Source organism: Anas acuta, chromosome 1 (genome assembly GCF_963932015.1).
Source record: "Anas acuta chromosome 1, bAnaAcu1.1, whole genome shotgun sequence".
In the NCBI taxonomy this organism is placed as follows: domain Eukaryota; kingdom Metazoa; phylum Chordata; class Aves; order Anseriformes; family Anatidae; genus Anas; species Anas acuta.
This window is the reverse complement of record NC_088979.1, coordinates 198,181,930-198,209,057: the sequence shown is the minus strand read 5'-3', so window position 1 is coordinate 198,209,057 and position 27,128 is coordinate 198,181,930. Positions and strand designations below refer to the sequence as shown.

The window sequence follows — 27,128 nt, the reverse complement described above, 5'->3', positions numbered from 1 at the left end:
AAGCTCAACATATCATCTGTTTACAGCATTTGGTTCATACATCTGAATTTCATGCTTTTTGTAGTTGTTTTACTGTAGATGATCATGTAAGGTCTGACAACTTTTAATGTAAATTTTACCAGCTGGCTCTGAGCCATTTCCAGGCCATGGTAACACTTAATTGTTGTAAGAAATGAATGCATTTCATTATCCTACTTTTCTCTAGGTTATGGTGACATTCATCACACAATACTGCTGACTGCAGAAGTTGAATGCACTTCACAGCATCCCCTCTCCCCCGCTTAATCTCCTCAAAGCCTGCAAAGAACATATCTTTGTGGTGCTTGCACATTACCTGTCAATTGGAAATTAACCTTAATCAGCAAATCTGAAGGCACAGCAAATACTCTAGTATTTACTTTGGCAAGAAGCCCAGGTATTAATCAAGGGTAGTGGTCCTTCCACAGACCCATGGACCCTTCTGCAGACAGAATAAAACAGCGCTCTTTAGGAACCTGAGCTCTTTGGAGGAAGCAATCCAGACTGGTGTAGTGTATATTCGTTGTGTCCTGAGAAAGAGGTCAGTCTTTGGGTTATGTCTGTAGAGTATCTATGGGATCCTGGCCAAACTCAGGAGTTTCCAGCAGCTAACACGGCATCAGTCAGGAGCAAGAAGGCAACACAGACCAGAAAGACAAGAAGAGCAGAGCTAACATAAAAGAGTCAAAGGCAGCACGAGTTCCACGTTATATAAGACAGACAGACAGACGGATAAAACTTAAGCCCTATGTGTATATACATAGAGATATACATAGAGAGATGTTCTTCCTACCTAAGCTTTCTGAAGTTCAAGCCTTTGTTCCAGCTACATTAGATTCTCAGGGTTCAGCTCCTGGACAACTGCAAAAACAGTCCCCGAGCTGTTAGCCTGGGGTGATGTGAAGATAATTCAGCACAACCCTCTGCCTTTTCTGACAGAGCTAAGCTGCGTTATCTCACATTTGCTAGGGAGTAAGGATGTATACAAAGACTGTTTCCATGGCTCAGCTGCCACAAGGGAATTTCTTAAGCAACTTGACTGAATCTGAGCCCTCAGACCTGGAGCTGACCAATGCCTATTATTGCAAACAAATGCTATGGTGTGACTTGGGGAAAGCTAGACACTTCTACACATCTGTAAGCCATGTCTGTAAATATTCACCCTCAGTGCAGTACAGGCACAGATAGATGAGCTACTTGTAATTCATTCCAGCAGTTCAGGCCATCATGGAAAGAGTTAGAATAAAGTTTCCTTTATTCACAGGTCATACATAGTACACTCCTGTGTGTTACTCATGACCTGCAGAATGGACATGCCAAATCATGACCAGAGCCAGTGGTGAAAAAAAATATCTGAATAAACTATGTGGGCCCAAACGATTGCTTTCTGAGTTGTATTCCCACTATGCTGATGTGTTAAAACAGTGTTTCATGCAAACACTGTAACATTCCTTAGCTATAGAGCAATATTTCCTTATCATTTAAAAAAATCAAACTTTATTTTTGTTCTTTTTTTCCACAAGCCTCATTGGTTATTTATCTTCCCATTACCCCTATCTGCAAAGATTTCAGTTTCTCTTTGCCTTTTAAAAAAATGTTTCATTGCAATTAAGATCAGATTATATCACTTCTGATTCTCAAGAACCCCTAACTCTTCAAAGAATTGCAAGATACACATATTTACTGGCAGTAAAGTACATATCTAAATAATAAATTGTTCCCTCAAAACTTGGATATTTTGCTGTTTAAATAAGATCTGTTCCCCAAAATTGACTTTTGGTAATAAAATCAGATCTGGGATCGCTGTGGGAACAGCTATCAGAAGCATAATCAAATAGAAAATGTTTCCTTAAATTGTGCTGCCACATAAAACTCAATTGGTCTTTGTTGCTCTTCTTTTGTCTTTGCTGCACATCAGTAAAGTCCTCCAGTCCAGAACTTACTCCAGAGATCAAATAAAAAAAGTCACAATGAGCTAGTGCCAGTATTACTGCTCCTTGTCTTCAGAGAGGCTATGTTTACTGCCTCTCTATGTCTTAAATGCTCATCTGACATATCAACCATGGATGCCGTGATGGGAGGCAGCAGTAATGCAAAGATCTCACTCCCACAAGCATAGGAGATCTCAGTGTATCTCCAAGGAGATGGATTCCCTTTCTTAGCAGTATAAGCAGAAAGCACGTGCATTATGGACTCAGCATACATAAATCTACTATGAAACCTGTTCTTCACCATGTAGATGGTCCCAAATGTTTTCTGGTTTTATTTCTGGGGAGACTGGTAACCTACAGCCAGGGTTTGAATGCTGACATTTCTCAGCTGATGACCTAGTAAAAGGTCATCACCTAGATGGGTCCCTGCCAGTATCCACTGTTCACCACCCTTCTCTCCTTTGTAATAGTAAGTTTCTGGCTTACTCCATAGAAAGTCACAAACTGCACCAACCACAATGTTTAACAGACATTAATAGGCCGTGTCCCTTGAGTGTGGTGAATCCCTTCCTAATCTAGTCATCTCTACAGTACCCTGTGGCAATATTTACCAAAATGTAATTATGGTCTTGTATGAAAAGCACCTCATTTTGTTCAATTTACAGCAGTTGTCTGATCATTTCTTGGGGCACTTTTTAGTTCTAGTGTAATGAGAAATCTTTCCTAACCAATCCTATTGATGTTGTTTTTCTATTGTTCCTTCAGTAAACAAGGGGAACTGGAAGTTTTAGTTAAATTTTAGGGCTATGACATTATCTGCCTTAGTGAGACATGGTGGGACAATTTACATGCCTGAAGTGCTTGGATAGATGGTTACAGGCTCTGCAGGAGAGAGAGGTGGAGAAGGAGAGGATTACATTAGGGAATGCCTAACTAGCTTGGTTATGGTGATGAAAAAGTTGAGTTTCTTTGGCTAAGAGACAGAAGAAAAGCTAATGAGGCAAATATTATGGTAGTAGCCTGATATAGACCACCCAACCTGGATGAAGAGGTAGATGAAATACTCTGTAAGCAACTAGCAGAAGTCTCACAATCTCTGGTCCTTGTTCTCATAGGGGATTTCAAATTCCCAGATGTCTGTTGGAAATACAGTATGACAGAGAGAAAACGGTCTAGGAGGTTCCTGAGTGTATGGAGGATAACTTCTTGACAGAGCTGTTGAAGAAGCAAGCTAGGGAGGGTGCCCCACTTGACCTGTTGTTTGCAAACAGGGAAGGACTTGTGGGTGATGTGATGGTTGGAGGCTGTCTTGGGCACAGCAATCACAAAATATTAGAGTTTTTGAACTTTTGGTGAAGCAAGGAAGGCAGTTAGGAGAAGTGCTACCTTGGCATTCCAGAAGGCAGATTTGGGCTAATTTAGAGACCTGATTGACAGAGTCCCTTGGAAGGCAGTTCTGGAAGACAAAGGAGTGCAAGAAGGCTGGACTTTCTTCAAGAATTAAATCCTGAAAGCACAGGAGCATGTCATCACAGTGCTCTGAAACTCAAGCTGGCAGGGAAGAAGACCAGCCTTGCTAAACAGAAACTCGGGAAAAAAAAAAAAAGTTTATGAACTCTGGAGGAAGGGGCAGGCAATGCGGGACTATAGAGCTGTTGTCAAGTTGTTTAGGGAGAAAATCAGAAGCCCAGCTGGAACTCAGTTTGGCTAGGGCAGTAATAGAGAATAAAAAATGCTTTAATAAATACATCAACAACAAAAGGAGGAGGACTAAGAAGAATCTCCATCCTTTACTGGATGTGAGAGGAAACATGGTGATGAAAGATGAGGATAAGGCTGAGGTATTTAATGGCTTTTTTGCTTTTGTCTTTATTAGTGAGGTCAACTGTTCCCAGGGTACACAGACATCTGAGCTGGAAGATGGTGACCAAGAGCGTGAGGAAGCCCCTGTAATCCAACATAAAAGAGCCTGCCTGATGTGGGCCAAGGCCATGGAGCTGTGAAGGACATAGAGCTCCCTTCTCCATCCCTACCCTACACATGGTTCCTAGCAGGTCCATGGGGTCCATAGCCCCATAGTGGGGGGCTGATGTGGTGGGGTGGTGGGGTGTGCTGCATCTGTCTTGCAGCATTTGGTTGCATGGGATTTGGCTGCTCTACCACCTACGAGACCTCTACCCTGACAGGAAAAACATAGAGCCCCGTGAAGCAGCACCCAAGAGAGGCCCAGGCAGATGGGGACAGGTCCTCAGAGGAGCCTGTCTTCTTCAGTAGCCCCAGTGCTGGGCTCAGCAGGATGCTCTGCCCTTGGTACACTCCCTTCTGCAGGGTATTTGGGACTGGTGCTGTTTAACATCTTTGGCGGTGACATGGACAGTGTGGGATCGAGTGTATGCTCGGCAAGTTTGCCAGCAACACTGAGCTGTGTGGTGTGGTCGACATGCTGCAGGGAAGGAACCTGGACAAGCCTAAGATGTGGGTCTGTGTGAACATTAGGCTCAACAAGGCCAAGTGCAAGGTCCTGCACCTGAGGGGATTGTCCCCCTCTGCTCTGCTCTCCTCAGCCCCCACCTGGAGCCTGCGTTCAGCTCTGGGCCCAGCACAAGGACAGGGATGGATCAGAGCGAGTCCAGAGGAGGCCACGAGGATGCTCAGAGGCTGGAGCCCCTCTGCTGTGGAGCCAGGCTGAGGGAGCTGGGGGTGTTCAGCCTGGAGAAGAGAAGGCTCCGGGGACACCTCCAGTAACACACCCAGGCTCTCCCGACCCTCCTGGCTGGGCAGTGCCGCCCAGAGGCCGCTCGGAGCTGGGGAAATCCCTGAAGGGGGAAGGCGGAGACGGCGGCTGGCGGCGCTGAGCCGAGCCGCCATGGGCACGGCGTGAGGCGGGTGAGCGGGGACGGCGGCGGGCACGGCTGAGGCGATGGGGCCGGGGGGGGACCGCAGAGGTCGCTTGTCCCCATCGCCGGCCTCAGGCGGCCACAGCCGGTGACTCAGCGGCTCCGGGGCGGGCCTAGGGGGAAGGCAAAGGCGAGGGGAGCGCCGTGACTGGGCGCGGAGGCGGCCGCCTCAGCGCCTCCCCCGGTGAAGCGAACTGCGACGGCAAGAGAAAACGAAAGCTGGCAGGGAGGCGGCGGAAATGTAATCCCGGCGGTAAAGGGAACCGAGAGCTTTCCGAGGCCTCCCGGTAGGGCTGTGTGGGTGGACAAGGGGGGCCCCCAGCCCCAGGGAGGGTCCCGCAGCCCCGGGGAGGCTGCTGGGTGCACCCTAGGGACGGGGGGAGAGGGTGAAAGGCGGCTTTGCTGCCCTTAAAGGCTTCCTAGTACGCAGGAAGGGGATTAAAGCTTCTTTTTTTCGTTTTGTTCCCAAAGGAAGGGGCTCCCAAAGAAGGGTTTTAGGCTGAGAGACGTCTCAACATCTCAGTGTTATTCATCCAAGATGTCTCAGGAATTAAATGCTGTATTCATCCAGCCCTCTCTTTCTGGGGGGGGTAAATGGGATATAGAGGCTCGTGGATGTCTCAGCTTTATTCATCCACTCCTCTCTCTGAGGGGGTTAATGGGATGTAAAGACTCGTGGATGTTTTGGAGTAGTGAGGTCGGAGAGATCGGGTGGTCCCTGCATGCTGTGACTGGATGCGCAGCTCGTCTGGAGGCAATAAAAGTGTCACTGTATTTTCTTTGCAAGTAGCTGTGTGGCAAGAAATGAGAGTTTTCTCTTTACCGACCTTGTAGTGGTCGCTTCAGAGATGTCCAGCAAGGTGCAGAGCCGTCCTGCAGAAAATGGAGAGCATCCCAGGAGCAAAATGGAAAACGGGACGGACGGTGGGGCTGCCCCCACCCTCAGCACATACACACCTGAAGAGATGGTACAGCAGATGAAAGAACTGATCACTGAGAACAATGAGTTAAAAGGTGAATGTCAATGCAGATTTGTCTGGAAATGCAAAAGGAGTCCCTTCTGCATTTTTTTTTCCTTTGCCTTTGAATATGAATTCAGTGTTCATTTGCCCTTGCAGGATAACATATTCTATCTGGGTAGCATTCACTGTACAAGCAACTCTGTAAGTGGCAAGGCCAATTGATAGGATACATCAAGTTGAATCGGTATGGAAGATTAGGGGGAGAACAGCCCGATTTATGGGCTTCAGAACTTAGTTGCTTCAGAACTACACACACAGTCAATATAGCATTGTGTATTTTAGGAGGTTTTGCTCATCAGCCTTTAAGAGCTTTTTTGGTTTGTATTTTAGAATGGTTGGGCATTTACATTACAGATAGACTAACATTTTGCCATAGCTGCATCAGCAAAGTGGATAGTCCACAACACCCAGAATAGTTCTGGTTTGGATATTCTCTGAAAGGTGCTGAATCCTCTCAGGTAGCAAGGAGAATTGAAACAGACTGTTCTACACTGTGTGTAGTAACCACTTTGAAAGTTTAGATGTGGTAGCACCTTCTGTGCTTCTAAATGAAGTAGCAGTCATGGCTGGGTCTGTCTGGGAGAGACCATTAGGTTTCTCTGTAAATGCCTAATGATTTAAGCTTTTTAGGTGAGAAAGCTTTGTTTCACAATCCCAAAAGTTTAGGTGTTAGATACTCTTTTTTTTTTTTTTTTTTTTTTTTTAATAGTTAGAGCAAAACCCAAGGGATTTGGGGATTTTCTGCATAAAAGGCAGAGGTACCTAACTGCTTATATGGTAACAGAGCATGAAGTCATGTGTCCTGTGTGCTGTGATTTTAACTCAGTGTTCAATTTCCACCTGAATCATTTTTGGACCTAGTGCTAGTTCTCTGCCTTGGAGTCTCATGAGTATCTGGCAGGAAAGTCGCTTCAAGAAGCACCTCTGGTATTCTGCTAAAAGGTCCTATGCCATATAAGATAATGTTTTAGGACCATAATTGCAGCTGCTGTAACTCATACCTTGCAAAATGGCATCAAGACATAAAGGCAGTTACAAGAATATACAATGTATGAAAGATTTTCAAGCAACCGGCTTTGAGAATGTTGCTTTAAGAAACAAGTTTGAAATCCTTTCATTGACTTTATAAAAATACTGTAAGCATTTTGCTATAACAGGACTGGTGCTGTTACATACTGACTCACTGACTTTGTTACATAAAACTTGCCTTCCTAGTCAGGGTGAGCTGACTTTGCTGTAAGTTATCTGTTACATTTTTTTTTCCCAACATTTTTAATCAAATCTTGACTGAACGTTCAAGCAGAGTATGGTTGAACATATTTGAGACTTTCAGTTTGATAGCATCTGCTTTCATGCACTATTTTACCAGCCTAGAAGAAAATCCACTTTCCCTACTGACTCACTTTCATAATCTCTGTTCGGTAGTTCCATTTGGGTTCATCATGCACATAGCACGTGCAGCAAGATAAGGAGAAACTTCTTGTGAGCAATACTTCATGCTTGTACTTCTTAGCTTTGAAGTAAATCAAGGAGTGAGAGCATATGGGCACGTTATTTCAGCAATGGTTTTAATAGTATTTATTAAAGTGTTAAGGAGCCGTAGTACATTTTGTTTTAGTTCACTAAGACACATGAGAAGGAGGTTTGCATTTCAAACCTAATTACTGCTTACCCCTTTGATACTGAAGAATGCTGAGCCCATGTAGAGGAAATCTGCTGTTTCATTGACATGTGTTACATTGAATCAATGACTTGTCTCTGGCTATCATTTAGAAGCCATGAAGTTGCATAACCAAGCTATGAAGGAGCGATATGAGGAACTTTCCATCTGGCGAGAGAAGCAGAAAGAAGAACGAGAATTCTACGAGACAAAGTTTAAAGAAGCAAAGCAGTGCTTGCTAGCCAAGTGCGTTGAAAATGAACAGCTACAGCAACAGCTTCAGAGCTTAAAGGAAAGAGAAGAAGGAGCAGAAATGGTAAATAAGGAAATTGTTGGATTTACACACTTTGAAATTGACTGAAAGGAGCTTTTATGCCCCTTCATCATACTGTGAGGTTTGGAGTTCTGTTAACATTCTCCATTTTTATCTTTATGCTGTAACAGGTAGTCTTGGTCTGACTTATTTTATGAAGTGAGTCTTCTCAGAGTGTAGTAACAGAACATAGTGCCACACCAGAGATAAATATCATTTTAATAATAATTAATAATAACAGTTAACATTATCAACATAACAAATAAGAAATGAGCATTTCTTGCCAACTTATTCTTTATCTTGTTTACTGTTCAGTTGGCTTCATCCCTCCCTTTCCTCCTTAGATTCTTTCTCAGGAAAGTTTGACTGCTTTCATTTTTGTGTTTCCGGTGGGAAGTTGGCCTTTAAGCAAAAAGAAAAAAAACACACCCTGCCATCTATTTTTATATCTTTCTCCACTCACGGAAGCCTTTTTACTAAGGTTCAGATTAGATTTGTTCTTCAGCTGCTCTATTTCAGTCTGACTGAGCTTTCTCCCTCTGTGTTACGTTTGGCTCTGTAGCAAGTAGTTTCTAACATTGCAGATGATTGCTTAGCAGTCAGGTAACGTCAATTCACAGGTACTACTGAATACATCTATGGACAAAGCCTGTTAGAGCAAAACCTGCTTTTTGTCCCGCATTGTTATGTGAAGAGATGATTAACGAGAAGTTTCATGCAGAGCCAAATCAATCAATACTGGCATGTGGTACAGAATAAATGCAGATTCTCAATTGCCTGCTGAAGGATGAGTGTATCAGCCTTTCTCCCCACAGAGCCACTGGTAGGATTTCCCTTCCTCTCATGACTGCCAGTTTTACGGAACTCTGTAAGAAATCTCCCAACATGTAAATTGAAATTGGCCAATGAGTTCAAAAGCTGTGAAGGGAATAAGGGAAGTCATGTATAAACATGTGATTGTGCAAGTATGACCGTGTTAGGAAACTGGGCTAAAAGTTGTGTTTCAGGATTGTCAGGGAAACTCAGAATTTCATAAATCTGGAATAGATTTTAAGGGGAAGTAGGGGACTTATTCTGCCCATACCTGTTTCAGAACTTCTTGTACTTCCGATACTTAAAGTATGTTACTGACAGAGTGATCCAACCTGCTTGGGCAATCTGACAAAGTAAAAATAAATCTCTTAATTATCTCATCTGTAAGAGCTCCATAAGGCAATTCTTGATTCTTTAGTGATTCTTTGCAGTTTTATCGGTCAGCGATAATTTAATTTAGTTAGAAACATTTCATTTCTGATCATGATTTTCAGGCTGACAGTGTCATTTAAGCCAAAATGGTTTTCTCTCTTGAATACTTTGGCTATACTTTAATTACATTCTTTTTTTTTTTTCTTTTCCAAACGAGAGCATGAAAAAATTTTCTCCTAATCAAAAGACTGACTAAAAATTAGTCTAATTTCTCATCTCTGTTTTTTTACTCTTTACTGAGATGCATTGTAGTCCCTTGCTACTGCTAAGTGATGTGCCTGTTTCAGTCAAAGCACATCACAGATATATACTGTTGCTTTCCTTAGTGATAAAGCAGCATTCAGAGGAGGGTTTCTCTCAAAACTATAACTCTGGGAGCACTGGTGGCTATGAAACTCTCTTCTTCACTGGAGCTGACTCCTGTTGCAGCCTTTTACAGCCTGAGCACAAAATCACAGTGAGTCGTGTGTGGGGAAGTACTGCAAGATGAGACACTGTCATCGTGGCAAGAGTTTGGAGATTTGGTGTGAATGATGGGCTAGAATGTAATTCTGACTCCAAGAATTGTTCAGAATTTATACTGATGGAATGTCATATAATAAAGCATTACCAAGAGATAGAAGAACTGGATTACAAAACCAGGGAAGAAACAAACTCCAGGGAGAGTTTTGTAAGGGGGAGAGGCATTTAAAGGAAAGGGAGAAGAAAAAGAGGCTTCCTGGTTATGTGGGGGCTTAAGAGAGGCTTTTGAGGATCCTGGGGAAAGGCAAGAGGCAAAAGGTGAGGGAGAGATTAAGTTTGGAAAGCTGTGAGGGACAGAGACTGGAGCGGAAAGGACACAGAAGTTGGTGTGAAGGTCAGGGATATAGGCAGAAATTTATACATGGATGTGGAGTACAGAGAAGTAGTTTTATGGTGGTAGAAGATTGAAAGTGGGATATGCAGAAAGTCTTTTTGCCAACTGGTCATTCCTCCCTAGAATCTTCAGTAGATTTGGGAAAAGAAATAAGGATATGGGGAAAAAAAAAAAAAAGCATAGAACAACTGAGACCCTACATGGTAGTGAGAGGCATAGAGTCGGGCAAAGATTTACATCGTAATTATCTGTGCCTTCAGCAGACCAGATCCATGTTTTCCAGAATTGTGATACTCATCGCTTGATGAACTTGGTTGCAGTTTACACTTCTTGCTGTCTAGTGGACCAAGGGGATCTCTATACTGGATTTTTCCAGGCAAACCTAATCAGAGAAGTAGGGCAAAGGGACACCACTGTTACGTTCAGGCTCTGTACTCCTTGTGTGCTGTTTCCTATTTGTTGGCTAACGCAGGTTTTTGTTTATCCCAGGAGGGCGTCGTGGCTCCTGAGAAGGAAGCGAAGCAGCTCAAGTCCCAGGTGCAGCGACTCCAGGCTGAGAAGGCAGATCTGCTAGCCATCATTTCAGAACTGCAGGTCAAGCTGAACATCTCAGCAGAGGACTCTTTTGTGGAGATTGGGATGAATGTAAGTGAAGGGAATAAAAAGGACAGGGTGAGCTGCAGCCAGACACTTTGTTTCAAGCTTGGTCCTAGTTTTTTTTTTTTTTTGCAAAGTGATTTTTTCTTCTGCGTTCCCTAGAGGCACAGAAATCCATTTTTTCTACTGTTCTTGTATCTGAGAAATCTTTACAGGCAAAAGGTGAAATGTGAAAATATGGGTCTCTGTTACCCCCATAATAGCACATCCCTCTCTGGGAAAAAAAGTGCAACAAGAAATTAAGAGAGAATTTAATTAAAAATTCTTTGCAGTTGTCAGAGAAAACTTCAAACTGCAGGAAAGCTTCAAGGATGCCTTCTCCTTTTTTGCTACAAAAAGTCTTCTTCGGACTACAAAGGTCATGGCTGAGTCTTGCAGTGGGAAAGAAGGGTGGTTCTCTTGGCAGGCAGGAGAATGAGTGGTTTTCAGGCTTATATTCAAAATCTATTGGCAGTGCTGTTGCTGTGTCATCTCTGCAAGAGAGAGTGGCCATGGAAATTGTTGATGAAAGGAGAAGGCCAAATCTCATTGTTGTTTCTCTTCTCTGATCAGTCCTGAAGAGATACAGGGAAAGGCATGTGAACTATTTAAGTTAACACAAAACTGCTGTGTAGGAGTTCTGTGTTTTATTTATTTTTTATTGCCACCACAGTATTTTATCCTGGTATTCTTCCTTCCTTAAGTAAATAAAACTATATCCCACTTAGTCCAAATACCAAGCTAATAAGTTTTTTTTTTCTTTCTTAGGAAGGAGAAATAAACAGAGCTGCAAAAGAAAATCAAGATAATAGTGGTGAAGTGCCCAGTAACATCGCTGTCTACATGTATGTAGATTCTCCTGTGATTCAAACATCTGCAATGTGTTTCGCTTTCACTGTAAGGGATTTTTTTTTTTTCTAGAGGAATGTATAGTAAATCCTGTTTTTTCTGTGGCCTTGCATCCCTCCACTGCAGTAGCTCTCCCTTCCTACCACGTTGGAAAGACCCCCAGCTCTCTGGCATTTTTCCCTCCTGTTTTTCTAGCTGACAAGAGGGAGTGCCTATTGGGGCCAGTTGGCCAGGCATTTCTGTACGTGCAGGCTTGCCAACTGGCTGCTCCTTTTCAGGTTTTTAAGGGAGGCCAAAAAGAGAAGACACAGGCTGCAGGGACTCCTTATCATCTAGTCACTCTGAACTCTAATAGAGTCATCTACCTGGTTATAATGATACTGCTAAGAATCAGAGGTCTTGTAGCCTTTCAGACCCCATCCCTGCCCGTTCTGCTTGCGTGTTGTTTGTATAAATTTGATCACAGTAGGGCAGGCAGACAGTGTAATGACATAGTCCTCATTTTTTCAGGGTACTAGGCTTAAGGTATCAGCATTCTGTTTAAGTTACTTCTCAAAATTTGATCTTTACGTCAGCTCCAGGGCACAAGGGACTTTCTTGCCCCTAGCTGAACCTTTACTCCTCATGGACACAGACAGCTGATACTATAAAACTTTCCGTTTGGGATCCTGCCCAATGTGGCAGCTAGGTGCTTGTGGCTGACCTGTCTTACTTACTTTGTGGCCTTGCTTTTGGAAGGGAAGGATATAGAAAATATTCAGGGCAAAGCAGGCTGGAAAACTGTGCTCTGTGTGCATGTTTTCCTTTGAACTCTGTCACCGCCCACTTCATTGCAAAGGAGATCAGCATTTTAATGTAATAACATATTAAAATTTGACCCTCAGCATGTGGGTAAGAAGCTGAAGGCAATAAAACAGTTATGGTCAAGTTATAAAACAAAGATGCTGACTGCAGACCAGGCTGCAAGCATTCAGGTTGTCGTTAGCAGTGGCTTGGGAGAACACTTTGATTATGAGACAATATTCTTTGTGGGACCTGCTTCCCTTCTGATGAGCGTCAGCCATGCCTACAAGAACAGGGGTATATATACCTCTCACAAAATTTCCTGTGGCACCACGTGTCTTTGTCCAGCACTGAAACCTTAGACTGGTGCTCTTAACAGCTTCAGAGAAATGTGACCCACTCAGGACAGGTTTATTTCTGTAAGAGTAGGCCGATGCACTAAAAATCCCCTGATAAGATTTATTTACTTAATATATCCTGACTGAACGCTGTCTTTGGGGAATTGAATTTTGATCACCAAAGATACAAGGCTCTCAGGAGCACATACAGGACTGTGCTTTACTTTCTTTTCTGAATTACAGAACCAAAGTTGTAAACACATGCTGTTTTCCAGCTGAGTTTCTGAAATGTATAACCTATATCTGTTACCATTTAGTTTGTGAATTTTGACTTTCTGTCTGGATGGACATGAAAGTGGAGGCAATAGAATGCAGTGTTTTATCACAGAAAATTAACTTTGTTTATTTTTTCAGAGTGTTTTGTATTTGTTTTGTATTCGTTTTGTATTCGTTTCTGTGGTAGCGTATGCAATTTTCCAAAGAGCTGTAGAATATGATGGAGGCAAAATACTGAAGGATTTTTATTCTGAAAATGAAAGTAACTCCCAATGTCCATTGTTGTTGGAGCATGCCTTCTTCTCCTGGAAAGGAATGAGACAGAGATAAGAAATGTTGCATATTTCATTGGGAAAAAAGTTATTTTGGGAACATACGGCAGCACTTACCAGAAGGGGATGCCAAGTAGGTCAGAAGAAATGCACCAGGTTTTGTATTGTCTCGACTGTTTTTGTTTTTTCTGCTTAAATACCAAATTGTTCCCCCAGCCTGATGAAGGACTGTCTGAGCACTGCACGTAGCAAGGACGGTGTTTGCACGCTCAGGGACTGTAGCTACAGGTTTGTGGGCAGGTCGTGGTTCTTGGGAATGAGCTCTTTGGTCAGAACGTTGCTTTTCAGCACTGTGTGAAACTGTGGGCTCTCAGATCAGGTCCCAGAACCACCAGGGGTGAGGAAGTGCTGTCATAAAATCACAGCTGTTGTTACTTACCTCTGGTTTGTTTTGTAGCAAGGGCAAATATGCAGAAGAGTCCAAGAATTTGGAATCGGAGGAGCTAACTGTAAGCCAGCTGCTCTGCTGCCTTAGAAATGAAACTCAGAAAAGGGAAAAACTTGAGAAGGAGCTGCAGGATCACAAAGACAGGTATGGAATAGGTGCACTGTAATGTTTTAAGCTGTTTTCTTTCAGGGTTGCTGCAGTTACCAAGTCTGTGGCTGATGGGAGACAAGCTGAAATATCAGCATGACCTGGCTGGGGAATTTCCTGAGCACTCACTAGTAATAATGTCTTTTTGTCATAGCTCTGATAGGGATAAACCACAAGTTCCGTTCTCTGAGCAAAAGAGTTTCTCTGTCGTATTACCTCCTGTAGCACCACAGATCAAGACAAATTACCTGTTGCCTCTTGAGTTTCAGCTTCCCGCAGGTGATGTCAGAACAATATGAGAACGAGCTGAGGCTGTTCCTTCTGCTCACTCCTCTCTCATTATTTGCTTTTATATGAAAGCAATTTTTGTATCTACATGTGGGGCTTAACCAAATCACTCTGTATAAAACAGGGATTACAGTTCTCGTTGTGCTATTGGCAAGCTACGTTTAGTGGTGTGAGCTTGGCAAAGCTCCTCAGAAACATCTAAAATGATTTTAATTCCTAACTTACCTAAGAGAGCACTTTTGCAGTGAGACCTGCTTGAGTGCCCATCACAGCTCAGTCATAGACGTATCAGCATGACTGTTCAGGCATGGACAATTGCCCAAGCAGTAGCTGCTCCAAATCCCCAGTTTGCAGAGGCAGAGTAACACTTCCTGGACATTACTTACTACGAAAGATTAGTGGCTCAGTAATTGTTTCTCCGTGGTCTTCCTAGAAGAGGTAATGAGCCAGAGCCAAATGATTCTTAGAAATCTCAACCTCTGAAAATATCAGACGAAAATAGAGGCAGTATTAATCACTGGATTCAGTGAACAGACTGACCGGTTTTCAGAGAGCCAGCAGTTTTGGGCTGTACCAAAAACTGATCAATGAGTAAATTGATCAGTCACAGAACTGATCAGTGACTGAATGTCATTACCCTTCACCACACCTGCAGACTTGTACATCCACTTAAATGTACGTGCTGGGGGTCCTGTGTCCATCAGGAGGCCCCACAATGGCTTTCCTACATGATGACTTTCAATTCTGCCCCAATTAATGGCTGTGATGTTGGAAAGGCAGTACATCACTTGCATGAAAACCTCAGTCACAATATATGTATTGAACTGGATTCTTCTGTTTTCCAGAATTTCAAAGCTGGAGAATGAAACAAGCACCTGCCTGGAGAAAGGGACACAAACTGACCAGGAAGAAGAGAGTTCAGAGGCTGTAAGTATCTGTCCTGCTGAGCTGAGTTTTAACAACATACAACTTAGGTGTTGAGACCAACAACTTCAGGGTCTACATTTGCACTTTCTATCAGGGAGCAGGGGGTAAATATCCTGCACGAGCAATGGAAGTGAATTTTGAACTCTCCGATCCATATCTTATAGGTGGTTCCAAATTACACCAGCCACGCAGAAGGGGTAAGATTGATGGCAAGAATTAGGGAAGTGTGACATGACTTCAGGTGCACCTCATTGTCCTGGTCTTGCCCATTAGACAGAGAAGGATGCAGACATTTCTGCCCTTAATCTTCTAAACTGGATGAATTTTCTAACTGCTGACTAGGTCAGCTTTTAGGTGAGAATCACTGACAGCTGACTGTAAAACAGACTTTAAACGTGGAGCTCATGTGGAACCTGGTATAATTTTTTTTTCACGGTTCTGGTGAGATGCAGTGCAATGGGGGAGCATAACTGTCTTGGGTTGTGACACAGATCTGGGCAAACTTAGTCCTGATGTTTTCAGTTAAACCTTTGAATGGATTTTGGGGTTGGGATTCAGCTCCGGATTCAGACATCTAAATTTACGTGCCTACAGTTGTAGGCCTCTCCGTGTGAGCTAAGTGTGCTCCTTGCCTAAGGGCTGATATCAAGGTCAGCATCCTTGTGGCAGAACTCACTCTTTCCATGTATGTGCTGTTGTATGTGCCCCTTCAGAGGGTTCTCGTCAGCTTAGTTCCATGTTTTCTCCCTCTGTTGTAAAATGTAGGTATTAAATGAAACAGTGTACGGTTGTGGTATGGACTCTGAGGGCTCCACAGTTGGAAGACATCCTGTGGAGAGAAGGAAGTGTTTCTTAGAGCTGCTTTACTCTGTTTGGAGAGTGAGGAGTGGCTGGGCTAGAAGAGGCTAGAGAACATCTGCCAAACGTTCACGTGGACACTAACTCAAGCCAGGTCTCCTGAGATGAGGCATCTTAAAGCACCACTGCAGTTCCTGCTCTGCCATCCCTGGGAGGCTGCTTGCAAACTTCCCAGAAACAGATCTAGAAAGCTGTGATTTTGGTGTTCCTCTTTCCTGAGTTAGGAAATGGTTGAGAGGCAGTCTGTACTGTGTGATGGGATTTTTTGAGTCACCTTAGTCTTTTCCTTCAGCAAGATTGCTTCCCAGAAGTATGTGACGGTAGTGTCCCAATTAAGTAAAATATCTTGGATTTTGATGGCTTTCGTGAGGGAGCAAAAATTCACAGTGCAGCTTTATTAGAAGGCAGACTTTTGCCAGTGATACATGGTTTCATTTGCTGGCATGCTTTCTGTTAAAGAAATTGCTGCTGTCTGCAAATTGAAATGCCATCACCTTACAGAAATGAGTGCTTTCCTCCGTGAGTCTGATTGGATTTGCTGGATTGCTCAATAAAATATTTTTGTGGCTTGCTTTGAAGCTATGGTGGTAGAGGAAAGATCTCTTTTTGCTTCAAAGATATAAAAAGCATACTGCAACATGGTTTGTGTTTACACCATCTTCAGTCCCTTTTGATTGGCATGACTGGCGAATGATGTTGGCTTTGGCAGCTTATGGAGGGTGACCTCCTCAACACCCGTCAGTAGAAAATTGTGTTCTGTCTACCTGTCAGTCTCACTGGCTCTGTTCCACACTTCTGCTGGGAGATAAAAGCTGGAAGTGTTCACAGGTCATCATGGATGAATGACTTCTGTTGCTTCAGTTACCTGGTGCAGTGGTGGACTTTCTCTGTTAGAAAAGTGAAAATTTTCTTCAAGGATGTAAAACAGCAGCAAACTCTTGCTACACCTGGTGTCTTTTTCAGCCACGGCCACCTAGCTTACTCCCAAGCTGGATTGGAGACTTCCCATGCATTTGAACCTTTGAGATCATCAAGTCTGATTAACAGTTGTACTAGAAATCATTTTCTTCTTGATTTGCAAAGTTGATTCCTGAAGAAATAGTGATAGAGTCACCATTGGCTTTTATTTTTTTTCTGCTACAAAAAGCTAGAGCCGTAGAATTCCAGTTCTGTGACACTCGTGTAGTGTGGCAGAGGCTGGTGTGTTTAATCTGCCTCTAATTCTTTGCTTCCAAACTGCTTCTTCCATTCTACACATGCTGTCACACCTCTAAAGAGCTTACTAATGGTAGGAAACTAACCTACCTAAAGATACCCATGTGTTTATGTTTCTTTGACAGACTAACTGCTGTGTAGATGAGTGGCAGTAATCGCTGTCTGCTTTGCCCACAGGTTTTAAACCATGAACTCTGAGGAAGGGAATGTAGATGTGTTACACACCTGTATTCTAGACAAGAGCAATAGACATGTCTTAAAGTCACACATACTTCATGAAAGTTTTAAGGGTAATGTTAATGTTAAAGTGTAATGGGGTTCTGCCATGTTTAGGAATAATTGCTAACTGTGAAGTCTTGCAGATGTAGCCTTACAATTGAACATACAGTGTAATGGTGCAGACTGATTTATGCTGTTTTCTCTAGAAAAAGAAAACTTCTAACCAGTACATCCTGGTTAGATCTCTTAAACTGCATTTTCTTTTTGTCTTTAATTATCCATGTATACTTTTCCGTATTTATTCTTTAAAGGTTGGCAGTGAAGTAGAAGCCCTGAATACTCAAGTTTGCGCTCTGTTTAAAGAGCTTCAGGAGGCCCACGCGAAGTTAAAAGAAGCAGAATTGATTCAGAAGAAGCTTCAAGAAAAGTAAGGTTCAGAAGAACAAAAGTTTTGCTGTGACACCCAGTAAATATTTGTATGACATCTCCCACCTAGGGAAACTCACTAGCTCTACAAATACCAACTTAAGTATCTGTCTCATAGAAATGCTGTAAAAGATTGCTCCTTCTTTGTAAACAGAGATGAAAGTACAGAAATACAGAAATTGTCAGCAAATCCAAGCTGCCAACCTAGTTCTACAAATAGAACCCCGCTGCCTGGAATTTGATCATTTGGGTTTTAATCCTTCCTGTCATAAAGACGAGTCTTTCTTGTTTTCTGCTTCACATAACCAATCCGTGTGCTAGTCTTAGGGGAAGAAGCTGAGGGACCTAGTTACAAGCCTTTTCACATGAACTGTCTGTGCTTTTCAAGATTGATCCTGTAGGTCACAAAAAGTGGTCACAAGAACCTCACTGTATTTGCTTAGTTTTCTGTTAAATTCCAGTTCTTTGAAATTCGTAGTAGAGAAAAAAAACATTAGGTTTAGTAGTTTTATTTTCTGATGGTTGTGTACAGATTTATTTTGTATTTCTTTTTTCTTCATCAAAATAAGCCTTTCAAATTAATTCTTTTTCTACAACGCCCACTTGTGCCAAATTCATCAGGAAAAGAGGAGCAGGGTGGATCAAGCTTTTTCTTTTTCTCTGTTGTTCTGTCAGGTGCCAAGTACTGGAAATAATGAACTCAGCTGCTGCATCAGAATTGGAGGAGAAGCAGCAGCTAGTATACGCCATCAAGAAGCTGGAGCTGCAGGTGGAAAGCGTGCAGGCAGAGGTCAAGCTAGAACAAGCCAAGACACAGGAAGAAAAGTGAGTATGACTTGGTTTTGTATCCTGGGGAGATGTTGCCACTCCCTTTCATGTGCAACATGAAGGAGTGTAAGCTGTATGTGTGTAGGCTGAACTGTCTGCAGGTACTGTTGTTGGCTGCTGGAGAAGCTGCTCATTACCTGGTCTGTCTGGTTCTTCTCCTGATGAATTCTCCATCACTTGAGGTCTCTAAATCTAGGCATCAATGTTTTCCTAAGAGAGGTGTTAATCTGGAATGGAATTGGTGAGCTTGATATAAAGATATCGGGTGGTGGATTCTTCCATCTAAAATGCAGACCATCAGTAAGGACATCTGTTTGGACTCAGTCCAGGGATGAGCAACATACCACTCCTTGGAAGAGAGATTTTGAGAGAATGGAGTACAATTTTTTCTCATCAGAACTACAGATTAATTTGCAAAGAGTTGAGTTATTTTTTCTTAAGACTGGTAGATTTAGATTTGTGTATACATTTCTAACTCTTAAAACCCTAGGAAATTGAAATTTTACAAGGAAGGAAAAAAGTCTTCAACTGGGACAAGTGGGATAGTTTTGCAAAATGAAAGATGGTAAAAAGAGCACCAGATCTTTCAAAGAACTAAGTGTTTCAAACTTTTGCCTCTTTCCTTTTCAAAAACAGGACAAGAAACAGTAACTTGCAGGATGCATACAGCAAAGTCCTTTCTGAACTCACTGAAGCTATGAAAACAATCAGTGAAATGAAAATCAAAGAGGTAAACTCATCACCAGAAGAAATCATAATGAATTAGGGGGGAGTGGGAAGGGATGTGAGAATGTATCTGGGAATAAATTCAGGCAGTTGTGATCCCTTCACATAACATAGCATGCAACATAGCAGCATTGCTCTGAGAAAAATAGATTCTGTGCTGTCAATTACAGAAAACTTACCGCACATCAGTACTTACGTGGTGTTTTCTAGATATGGTTTAATCTGCAGTACAATATGAAGTCCAGTCCTTGGAGATCAGTGATACGCAAAGGCATATGTGTGTTCCCACAGCATAGTTTGTAAATGTAGGAGGGTAGAGCTCTAAACACTTTTGTTTTCTTAAATAGAATGTCTACAATAAGTCCTCTTCATAACTGAGGCTCCATGTAAGTGCCAGATTTTGGAAAGTGTCCTTTGGAGGGTCCATTAGGGAGTTCTGTTTTGACTTGATACCATGTAGTTTGAAAACTCAAAAAGAATTTATAAATTGAAAGATCAATCACTACTTCTGTCTTAGTGCAAGTTGCTTTGATGGCCATGGAGTTGAAAACTTTTCCGAGGGCAGTAGGAGCAGGTAGCAAACTTCCACTTCAAGAAGTGTCATATTCTGAGTTCATCTCCTAATCATAGTTCCTCCTTGCAGCTGGACAGAGTGGATAAAGCTGTGGTGGAAGAACTGAACGCAAAGGTGTTGCTGGCAGAACAAGCCCTTGCTGCAAAGCAGCTCCAGATGGATGAAATGAAGCAGATAATTACGAAGCAAGAGGAGGACCTTGAAACCATGGCTGTGCTGCGTGCTCAGGTACGAGTTCTCCTTTGAAATTGGCTAGTTCCTCCATACACTATTCAGAAACCATAAGGAGCTATTTAATGGCTCAGCCTGGAATATTGTGTCTGTGTTTCCTCAGTTCCAAAGCACAAATCCCTTACTCAGTCTACAGATCCCTGCAGAGCCTGTACCACCATGTCCTACAGTTCTGTAGAGTATACCAGAGTATGGCACAACACATAAAGGCTGGGACTAAATGTTTTCATATTTAAAACCACTGTCTTAAGAATCACTGCATATGTGTTAGGGCTTATTTATTCAAACCTAACACTGTGTGAAAACAGCGTCTAAAAAGGGTCTGCCTCACCTTTAAGGCAAAGGAAAAAAAAAAAAGGCATCTTGGTCTGGTTCCACTCCGTATCTGTGCCACCAATTTGTCAGTGTCATAGGTCAAGTCACCTCCTCACTGCTGTTCTGTACCTCATTTCAGCATCTACATGAGTTGTATGGTCCCAGTAAGACCCTTGAAGTCTAAATGGAGAAGCTACTCAGTCTTCTTCACCTCATATACAGTGCAGCTGAATATTTTGCATTACATAGGACTTCAGGAGTGTTTTAAGTAGATGCAGGCTATGATAGAGGTTTACTTTTTTGGCATGTAATATATGACTTGGTTCAGTCTAAGTTGAAAATTCTCAGCACGTTTCAATTTCTCTGATCAGATGGAGGTTTATTGTTCTGATTTCCATGCCGAGAGGGCAGCAAGAGAGAAGATTCATGAGGAGAAGGAGCAGTTGGCCGTCCAGCTGGCATACCTGCTAAAAGACCAGCAAAACCTTGAAGATCTTGGCCGGTGAGAACAGATTTTGGCTGAGCCATCTTTGGATTGTCTCATTATCCCATATGCTAGAGATGACCAGTGTTATGTTGTTAGCATCTCAGTAGAAAGGCAAACGAGTTTATAGACATGTATTTCTTGGTTAATTTGAATTTTAAAAGAGAAAAAAAAAAAAACGAGTTGGCTGACTTCTCTATTTTAGTTTTGTGATAGAATCTCAGAAGCACAGTAGCATAAGGCACGTCAGCTCTGACTTCGATACCTCAGCAAGATTTTACTTTGGATGACTCATACTTGGTCCATTCTCCTTGCTGATTCAGTTGAATTTCTTCGGGTTCTGGCCTCAGTTTTAGTGGTAAATCTGCAGCTAAGCTTGCTGCATGTGTGCCAGGGATATGTGTTGCTTCTCCAAGTAGTAGTAATAAGTGAGCATATGCAGTTTCAAGTACTGTAATGCCCTGTAGAAGTACTGTAATGCCTTGTAGTTGCACTGTATTAGCACACTTAACTGTAAAATACAAGAAAGAAATATTAACCACGTGTTCTCCACTCATCTTGTGGAAGCCCTGGATACAGGAAGAGTGACCAGAATTTGAAAAATCAATTTACATATCAGGTTAACAACCCTCTGAACACATTCTCTTGTAAAACTTGCTTTTCTCCTTTAATCAGATATGCAGTTTGCCTTGAGTGGCTCAGAGCCCTTGGAGTTTTCCAGAGGAGTATCCCCTGGATTCCTGAGTGTGTAGCTGCCTAAATCCTGCTGGTGTCAGTTGTTTGACCCTGATTTCAACAGGCACTGTCTCACAAAGCAGCAGTGTTTCTAGGTCCTCTGTCACAAAGCAGCAGTTGTGAACTAAAAGCATGACTTGTTAACATGAGTTACTTGCAAATCTCCTGATTTATTTTAAATCCTCTTAGCTTTTCTGGAGGCAAAGGGAAGATAACCTTCAGTTCTGCCTTCTTTTTCAGAGCCCTTTTAATTGACTTATTTCTTCTCCTTAGAAACTCTTTGGCGGAGATGCAGAATCGCCACGGAGCCAGGGCACCAGAACAGGAACGGTCACCTCGCCTTGTCCAAAGAGGTACCATAAGCACCCTCCCCACCTCACGGGGCCAGGTCTTGCTGTGTTCAGTTTAAAACAGCTTTGCTTGGCTGCAAGCAACTCCCCAACTCCCTTATGGCTCTTTTGGCAACTGGGTAGCTGCAGAGAGTGTGATTCTCTGGCCATTGGGAGTCCTCTTTCAACTATTGCAAAAAAAGAGCGGAAAAATCAAGTAATGTAACAGGTAATCATTTATATTCTCTGCTTGCAGGAACTGGTAGTCAAGAATGGCCAGAGCAGCGGAATATCTCAATGTATTCATGCCCAAAATGTGAAGAAATTCTACCTGATCTGGACACGCTGCAGATTCACGTTATGGACTGCATTAATTGAATAATGCCCCCCAATTCTTCATCTACTGGAATTTCACCTGCCAAACACACTTTTTTTTTTTTTTTTTTTTTTTCTGCTGAAATAATGCTCATCTCTACATCCAGTGAAGGAATTTTTCAGGTTTTTTCTCATCCTGTGAGAAAACAGGAAAACTCCTGCCCTACTCTGCACTCACTGATCTTGTTGTAATCTGCTTTAGAAAAATAATTTTTATAGGTTAACAACATGGATGCATTAAGAAACTCACAGAGTGTCTGCTGCAATTAAATCTGTAAGGAACATTCCCCTGATGTGCTCTGCTCTTATGGCTAGTCCACAGAACTAGGCTGAATTACTGAAGTCAGAAGGGAGATGGGATATATGCTGATCAGTTAAACTACTGTAAGCCTGTAAATACTTCATCTGTCATATACTATCAATCAGGAAACTAATATATTAAAAAGCTGTTTGAGAAGCTTCCAGTGAAACTAAGTACTGTCATATTCATCAAGCATTTAAAATGAACCCTGCTCTTTCTCCAGATGGCAGTTTTATTGCTGCCCTTGTGACCATACTAATCTGGTGTTATATTTTTGATGGCTTATGTAACTTCTTGCTTTAGCCGGATGTGGGTAAGGTTTAAGACAGATCATTAAGGTCTGATATATGTAGCTCCTGGTGTACCCAAGTCACTGGGTTTTATAGAACTTTATTTTTAAGGTGTTGTCTTGATTATTCTTTGTTGTAATAAGTTTATTTGAATCTGTACAGTATTGTGCTAGAAAATCTGAAATGGATGTAACCTAATTTAAAGAGAGGAGTATAATGGATTTTCACATCTCAAAATAAATCTATTGCAAGTATAAAATTATCTATGCCTGAGAATACTTTGGAGGCTAAAAGAAGATTGCTAATCATGTAGAAAGAACTGCAGTATGTTAGTTCTGTTCTTGACCTCACTTCTGTTTTATCTCAACAAAAAACAGTTCCTAACATGCTCTTACAGAAGGGAGAGAAATAGACAACTAACAAAATATAAATGAGCACAAACAGCAGGAAACATTATGGGATCCATATCAACGAATAATTTAGTTTCTTTTGCAAATAGCTAAAATTTGTACTCCTGGAAACTGGCAGCAAATGGAAGCAAAATGTGTGAAAGCCTATGAGCACCCAAAATGGCATCTTCTAAAGGCATCATCTTCTTGCTCAAGGAAAGTGTTGGTCACTTGGGCATTTCCCAAGTGGAAGGAAGCTTCCACATGGCTTTGGACTGATCTGTCAGCCTCGGGATAAGGAAAAATTTTTATTAGATTTTTATTTATTTCCTCCACTGTTCAAAACTGAACCTCTAGAAACAAATATACCGAGGCAACACCCTTTAACTGCATTACAACAAAGTAATTAAATCTCTCCCATCTTGTTTTGGGGTAGTCTGTTTGTCTTGCAGAGGGCACAAACAGCTTTGATTTGTGCCTGGTCCATTTCTTCCCAGTTTTCAGAATTGTGGGCTGGGTATTCAGAAGGAGCAGAGTAGGATGATTACACTAAACTGAAAATGAAAGTTCAACATTGTATTCTTAATACCAATTTATTATTTCTTGGTTCACCCTTCCACTTCAAAGTCCACATTATAATAAGCCCGAATGCTTCCTGATTTGACCTTACAGTGCACTGGTCTCAGACGTGTTGGATTGCCAGAGTTAGAAAGCCTGAATTTTCCTCCTGTATAGATGGTGTGAACTGCAGACACTTGGACCTCTGGAAGAACAAATGCAGGAAAGATTGCATTTATAACTACAGCACTTTTACCAGAGTAGGTTTAGGTAGGAAAGTGCCATAGTTGTTATAAATTGCTGATATTACAGAGTCTGATGAAAATGCTGACTTTTCAGCATCAGCCTAATAAAATGGTAGAAAGTGTATTTAATAACAGAACATAGCAAATCGTGGTAAAAGACCATTGTAGCATTAATTATTCACCATGAAAGCCTCAAGTAGTCCAAAGGGGGAAATTAGACAGGAACTGCTGTCTCTGATGATGTGATATGAACAATCACTGTGCTCCAGCGCAGGAGTTACAGGGAATAGCTTTAGATTTAGTAAATCAGGTGAGGGACAAAAGATGGGACAGAATAAGGTGAGTTCAGGATTTCACAGATTTCCATCAATGCCATCTTTCTTTCATTTGAGAACAGCTACTTCCATATCTGTTACGTAGATAATCATACAATACAATTCAGATAGAGCATATTTTGAAAGGTCTTAAAGGTAAGGACAAGTTATGACTACAATTAGCAATGGTTTTAGGCCTGAAAGCTGAGGTATCTCAGTTTCCACATACACCAGAAATGATGGAAGCAACTGCTGCTATTGAGCTATGAAAGGATTGTTCCTTCCCTGCAAGCATTAAGCCAGGAAAGTAAGACTCAGTGTTCAAACACACTTTCATACATCTGGCACCCTAACTTGAGCATTGTGTATAGAAAGGAGTCATGCACTCACCCTCTGTGACATTGCTTATGAGTTATGTCACCTGTCTATAAGAAATATGAGACTGCTCTGTGATCAACAGTGGCAGGTATGTGGCCTTTACTGCTGACATTTCAGGGAGTTTCAGACACACGGAATTCCAATTTTAAGAGATATTAGCTAAAGGAAATGTACAATAATTGTACAACCTGTGAGAGAGGTGCATGTGCAGTAAAAATTGTATAGTTTATATAATCCAACAATGTTTAGTTAAAGAGAATGGAACAACTCTATAGGAGAAAGCCTTAAGGATGCTGGATACAACTGAATGTGCAGTGTTATGGCAGATATTTTGTACTGGTACATGACAAATTCTCCTGTCAATCCACTCAAGAAATAAGCACTTATCCAAATGGTCCTATGGATGAAGATCCAATCACAGAGGAGAAAACACTGAACAGATCAATAGCAGAATTAGAAATAAAAGTTTGGTAACTCAATATCTTGCTTCAAACCTGAAATTGAAAATATTCTAGAGTTGATTAATTCAAAACAAAGACCCCGATACTGTAAGATTTACATTTCAGTTCAAACAGATTAATATCCTTAAAGCATACACAAGAAAAATATGTGTAGTGTTTCTTGGGGGAAAAAAATATTCCTTCAATGTATTTTAGTGTGCAGAGACAAGCATTTCTCATATCATGCTGTCAATGAACTCTCAGCTACCAACACCAGGAAAAATAGTCCTTTTTTTGCCCTTGTAATTAAAGTTTTTGCTTATTTATTTGCTCTTTTAAGAGGATTCGGGGTATGGACACAATGTTGGGGGTTGGACCCAATGATCTCTTGAGGTCCCTTCCAACCCCTACAATTCTCTGTGTGATTTGTTTTTATTTTTGAGGTTGTCACGATTGTTCAACTTCTCTATTGTAGCTTCTGGATTCTTGCTTTCTGTTAGCTATAGCTCATGCTCTCACACATGGCTTCATCCATAATTTCAGGTAATGCAAGAGCTGACTGAAATCTGTTGTGAAGAGATATTCATCGGCTTGGTTGCAACCTTCTTCATCAATTACAAGCACCCCCAGCAGATGCAATCTCTTATTGACTTTTAATTAGTTCCTTGTGACAGTAGGATTTATGGGCTTTTTCCTTGAATCCAATTTTATTACAGGAGCTTTGCGATAGTTATGGATTCTGCAATGATCAAAAACTGTTGGAAGTGCTACTAGGCCAAAATCAAACTAATAGAATGTTAATAGAGCTCATTTCATCTGAGGAGCATTAACCTTAATGAAAACACAGAAAATCAATGTGAAAGGCCAAAAGAGGAATTACTTATGCATCTGTCAAGCCAAAATTAATCATTTTAAGAAGCTTCGGTAAGAGAAGGGATCTTAGCACAAGAATACCAACAGGACAACATGGGCACTGGCTGAAGCAGGTCTTCATAGAGAGATCAAGTACTGGCTCTAAGATCACAAATCAGGAGGGACAAGGAACTGCAAGAAATAAAGCCACGATACACTGAAAGCTGCTAATGCAATAGGAAGGATTATTTTTTCTGTAGATGTCATCATTAACTGCAGTCCATTTAACACAGAGGACAAATGACCTATCGTGACAGGTTACCATGGTCAGCAGATACTCATTAGCACAAGTTTAAGAGTAATTTGCTTTCCCTTAGACGACAAATAAGATAAAATGTTTTTGTCCCTTAAAGTGACTAGACTCTACATGCCAATGAAGTACTTGCCACCTGTCACATATCCCTGTTTTTAACAAGACATTCCTGCTGTCAGAGTGTGTCCCATGGTCAGCACCCTATCTCAGTGTGGAACAGGAGACAGAAGTCCAGGTTTAAAATCCAGGCTGGGAAGAGGCCAGGAACAGTCCTGTAGTTTGGGCTTGAGATTTGTGAGCAGGAAAGTACTGCTGGATTTGCAGATCTCAAATCCCAGGGCGGGCAAGCGAGTTTGAGAAATACCTGTGTAGGAGAGTCAGGTATCTCCAAACGTACCATTGCCTACCCAATGATTCCCACCCACCAAGATGGGCACCCATCTTCCTATCCAACAAGATGGGCACAAGGTGGTGGATATGCCTGAGCTATGGGCAATTGCTGCAGCTCTGATAGGGTCAGTGGGTCAGGGAAACCTCAGCCTGCAAACAGGTCCTACGGCTGTCCTCTCACACGGACAACCACCCAACCGAGCCTTTCAACCACCCAACAGACCACTCAACAGAGTGGTTGAAGTGGTCTGTTGTACATCCATCCAAGTGGGTGTATCCATCCAACCAAGCCTTTCAGACAGCTAACTGAGCTTCTCAGCCACCCAACAGAGACTCTCAACCACTCAACTGAGCCTTTCAGCTACCCAATGGAGCCTTTCAACCACCGAACAGATCACTTCAATCACCCAACAGAGACTTCCAACTGCCCAACAGAG

At 42.0% G+C, this 27,128-nt stretch overlaps 1 protein-coding gene across 3 annotated transcripts; it reads left to right on the top strand.

The window, feature by feature from the left end:
- Window positions 1-4,703: 4,703 nt before the first annotated feature.
- OPTN (optineurin) lies at window positions 4,704-23,074 on the top strand. 3 transcript variants are annotated; one of them, XM_068670022.1, is made up of 14 exons: window positions 4,704-4,835; window positions 5,681-5,860; window positions 7,642-7,844; window positions 10,432-10,587; window positions 11,347-11,423; window positions 13,554-13,688; window positions 14,825-14,906; window positions 17,510-17,625; window positions 18,300-18,449; window positions 19,089-19,182; window positions 19,822-19,980; window positions 20,670-20,800; window positions 21,791-21,870; window positions 22,103-23,074. In XM_068670022.1, the coding sequence occupies exons 2-14, from the start codon at window positions 5,695-5,697 to the stop codon at window positions 22,222-22,224; spliced, it is 1,671 nt and encodes a 556-aa protein (XP_068526123.1). In that variant the 5' UTR covers window positions 4,704-4,835; window positions 5,681-5,694; the 3' UTR covers window positions 22,225-23,074. The 3 variants fall into 3 exon arrangements, with proteins under 3 accessions (XP_068526123.1, XP_068526124.1, XP_068526122.1); XM_068670023.1 differs by lacking the exon at window positions 4,704-4,835 and adding an exon at window positions 4,900-5,099; XM_068670021.1 differs by lacking the exon at window positions 4,704-4,835 and adding an exon at window positions 4,903-5,133.
- The last annotated feature ends 4,054 nt before the right edge of the window (window positions 23,075-27,128 follow it).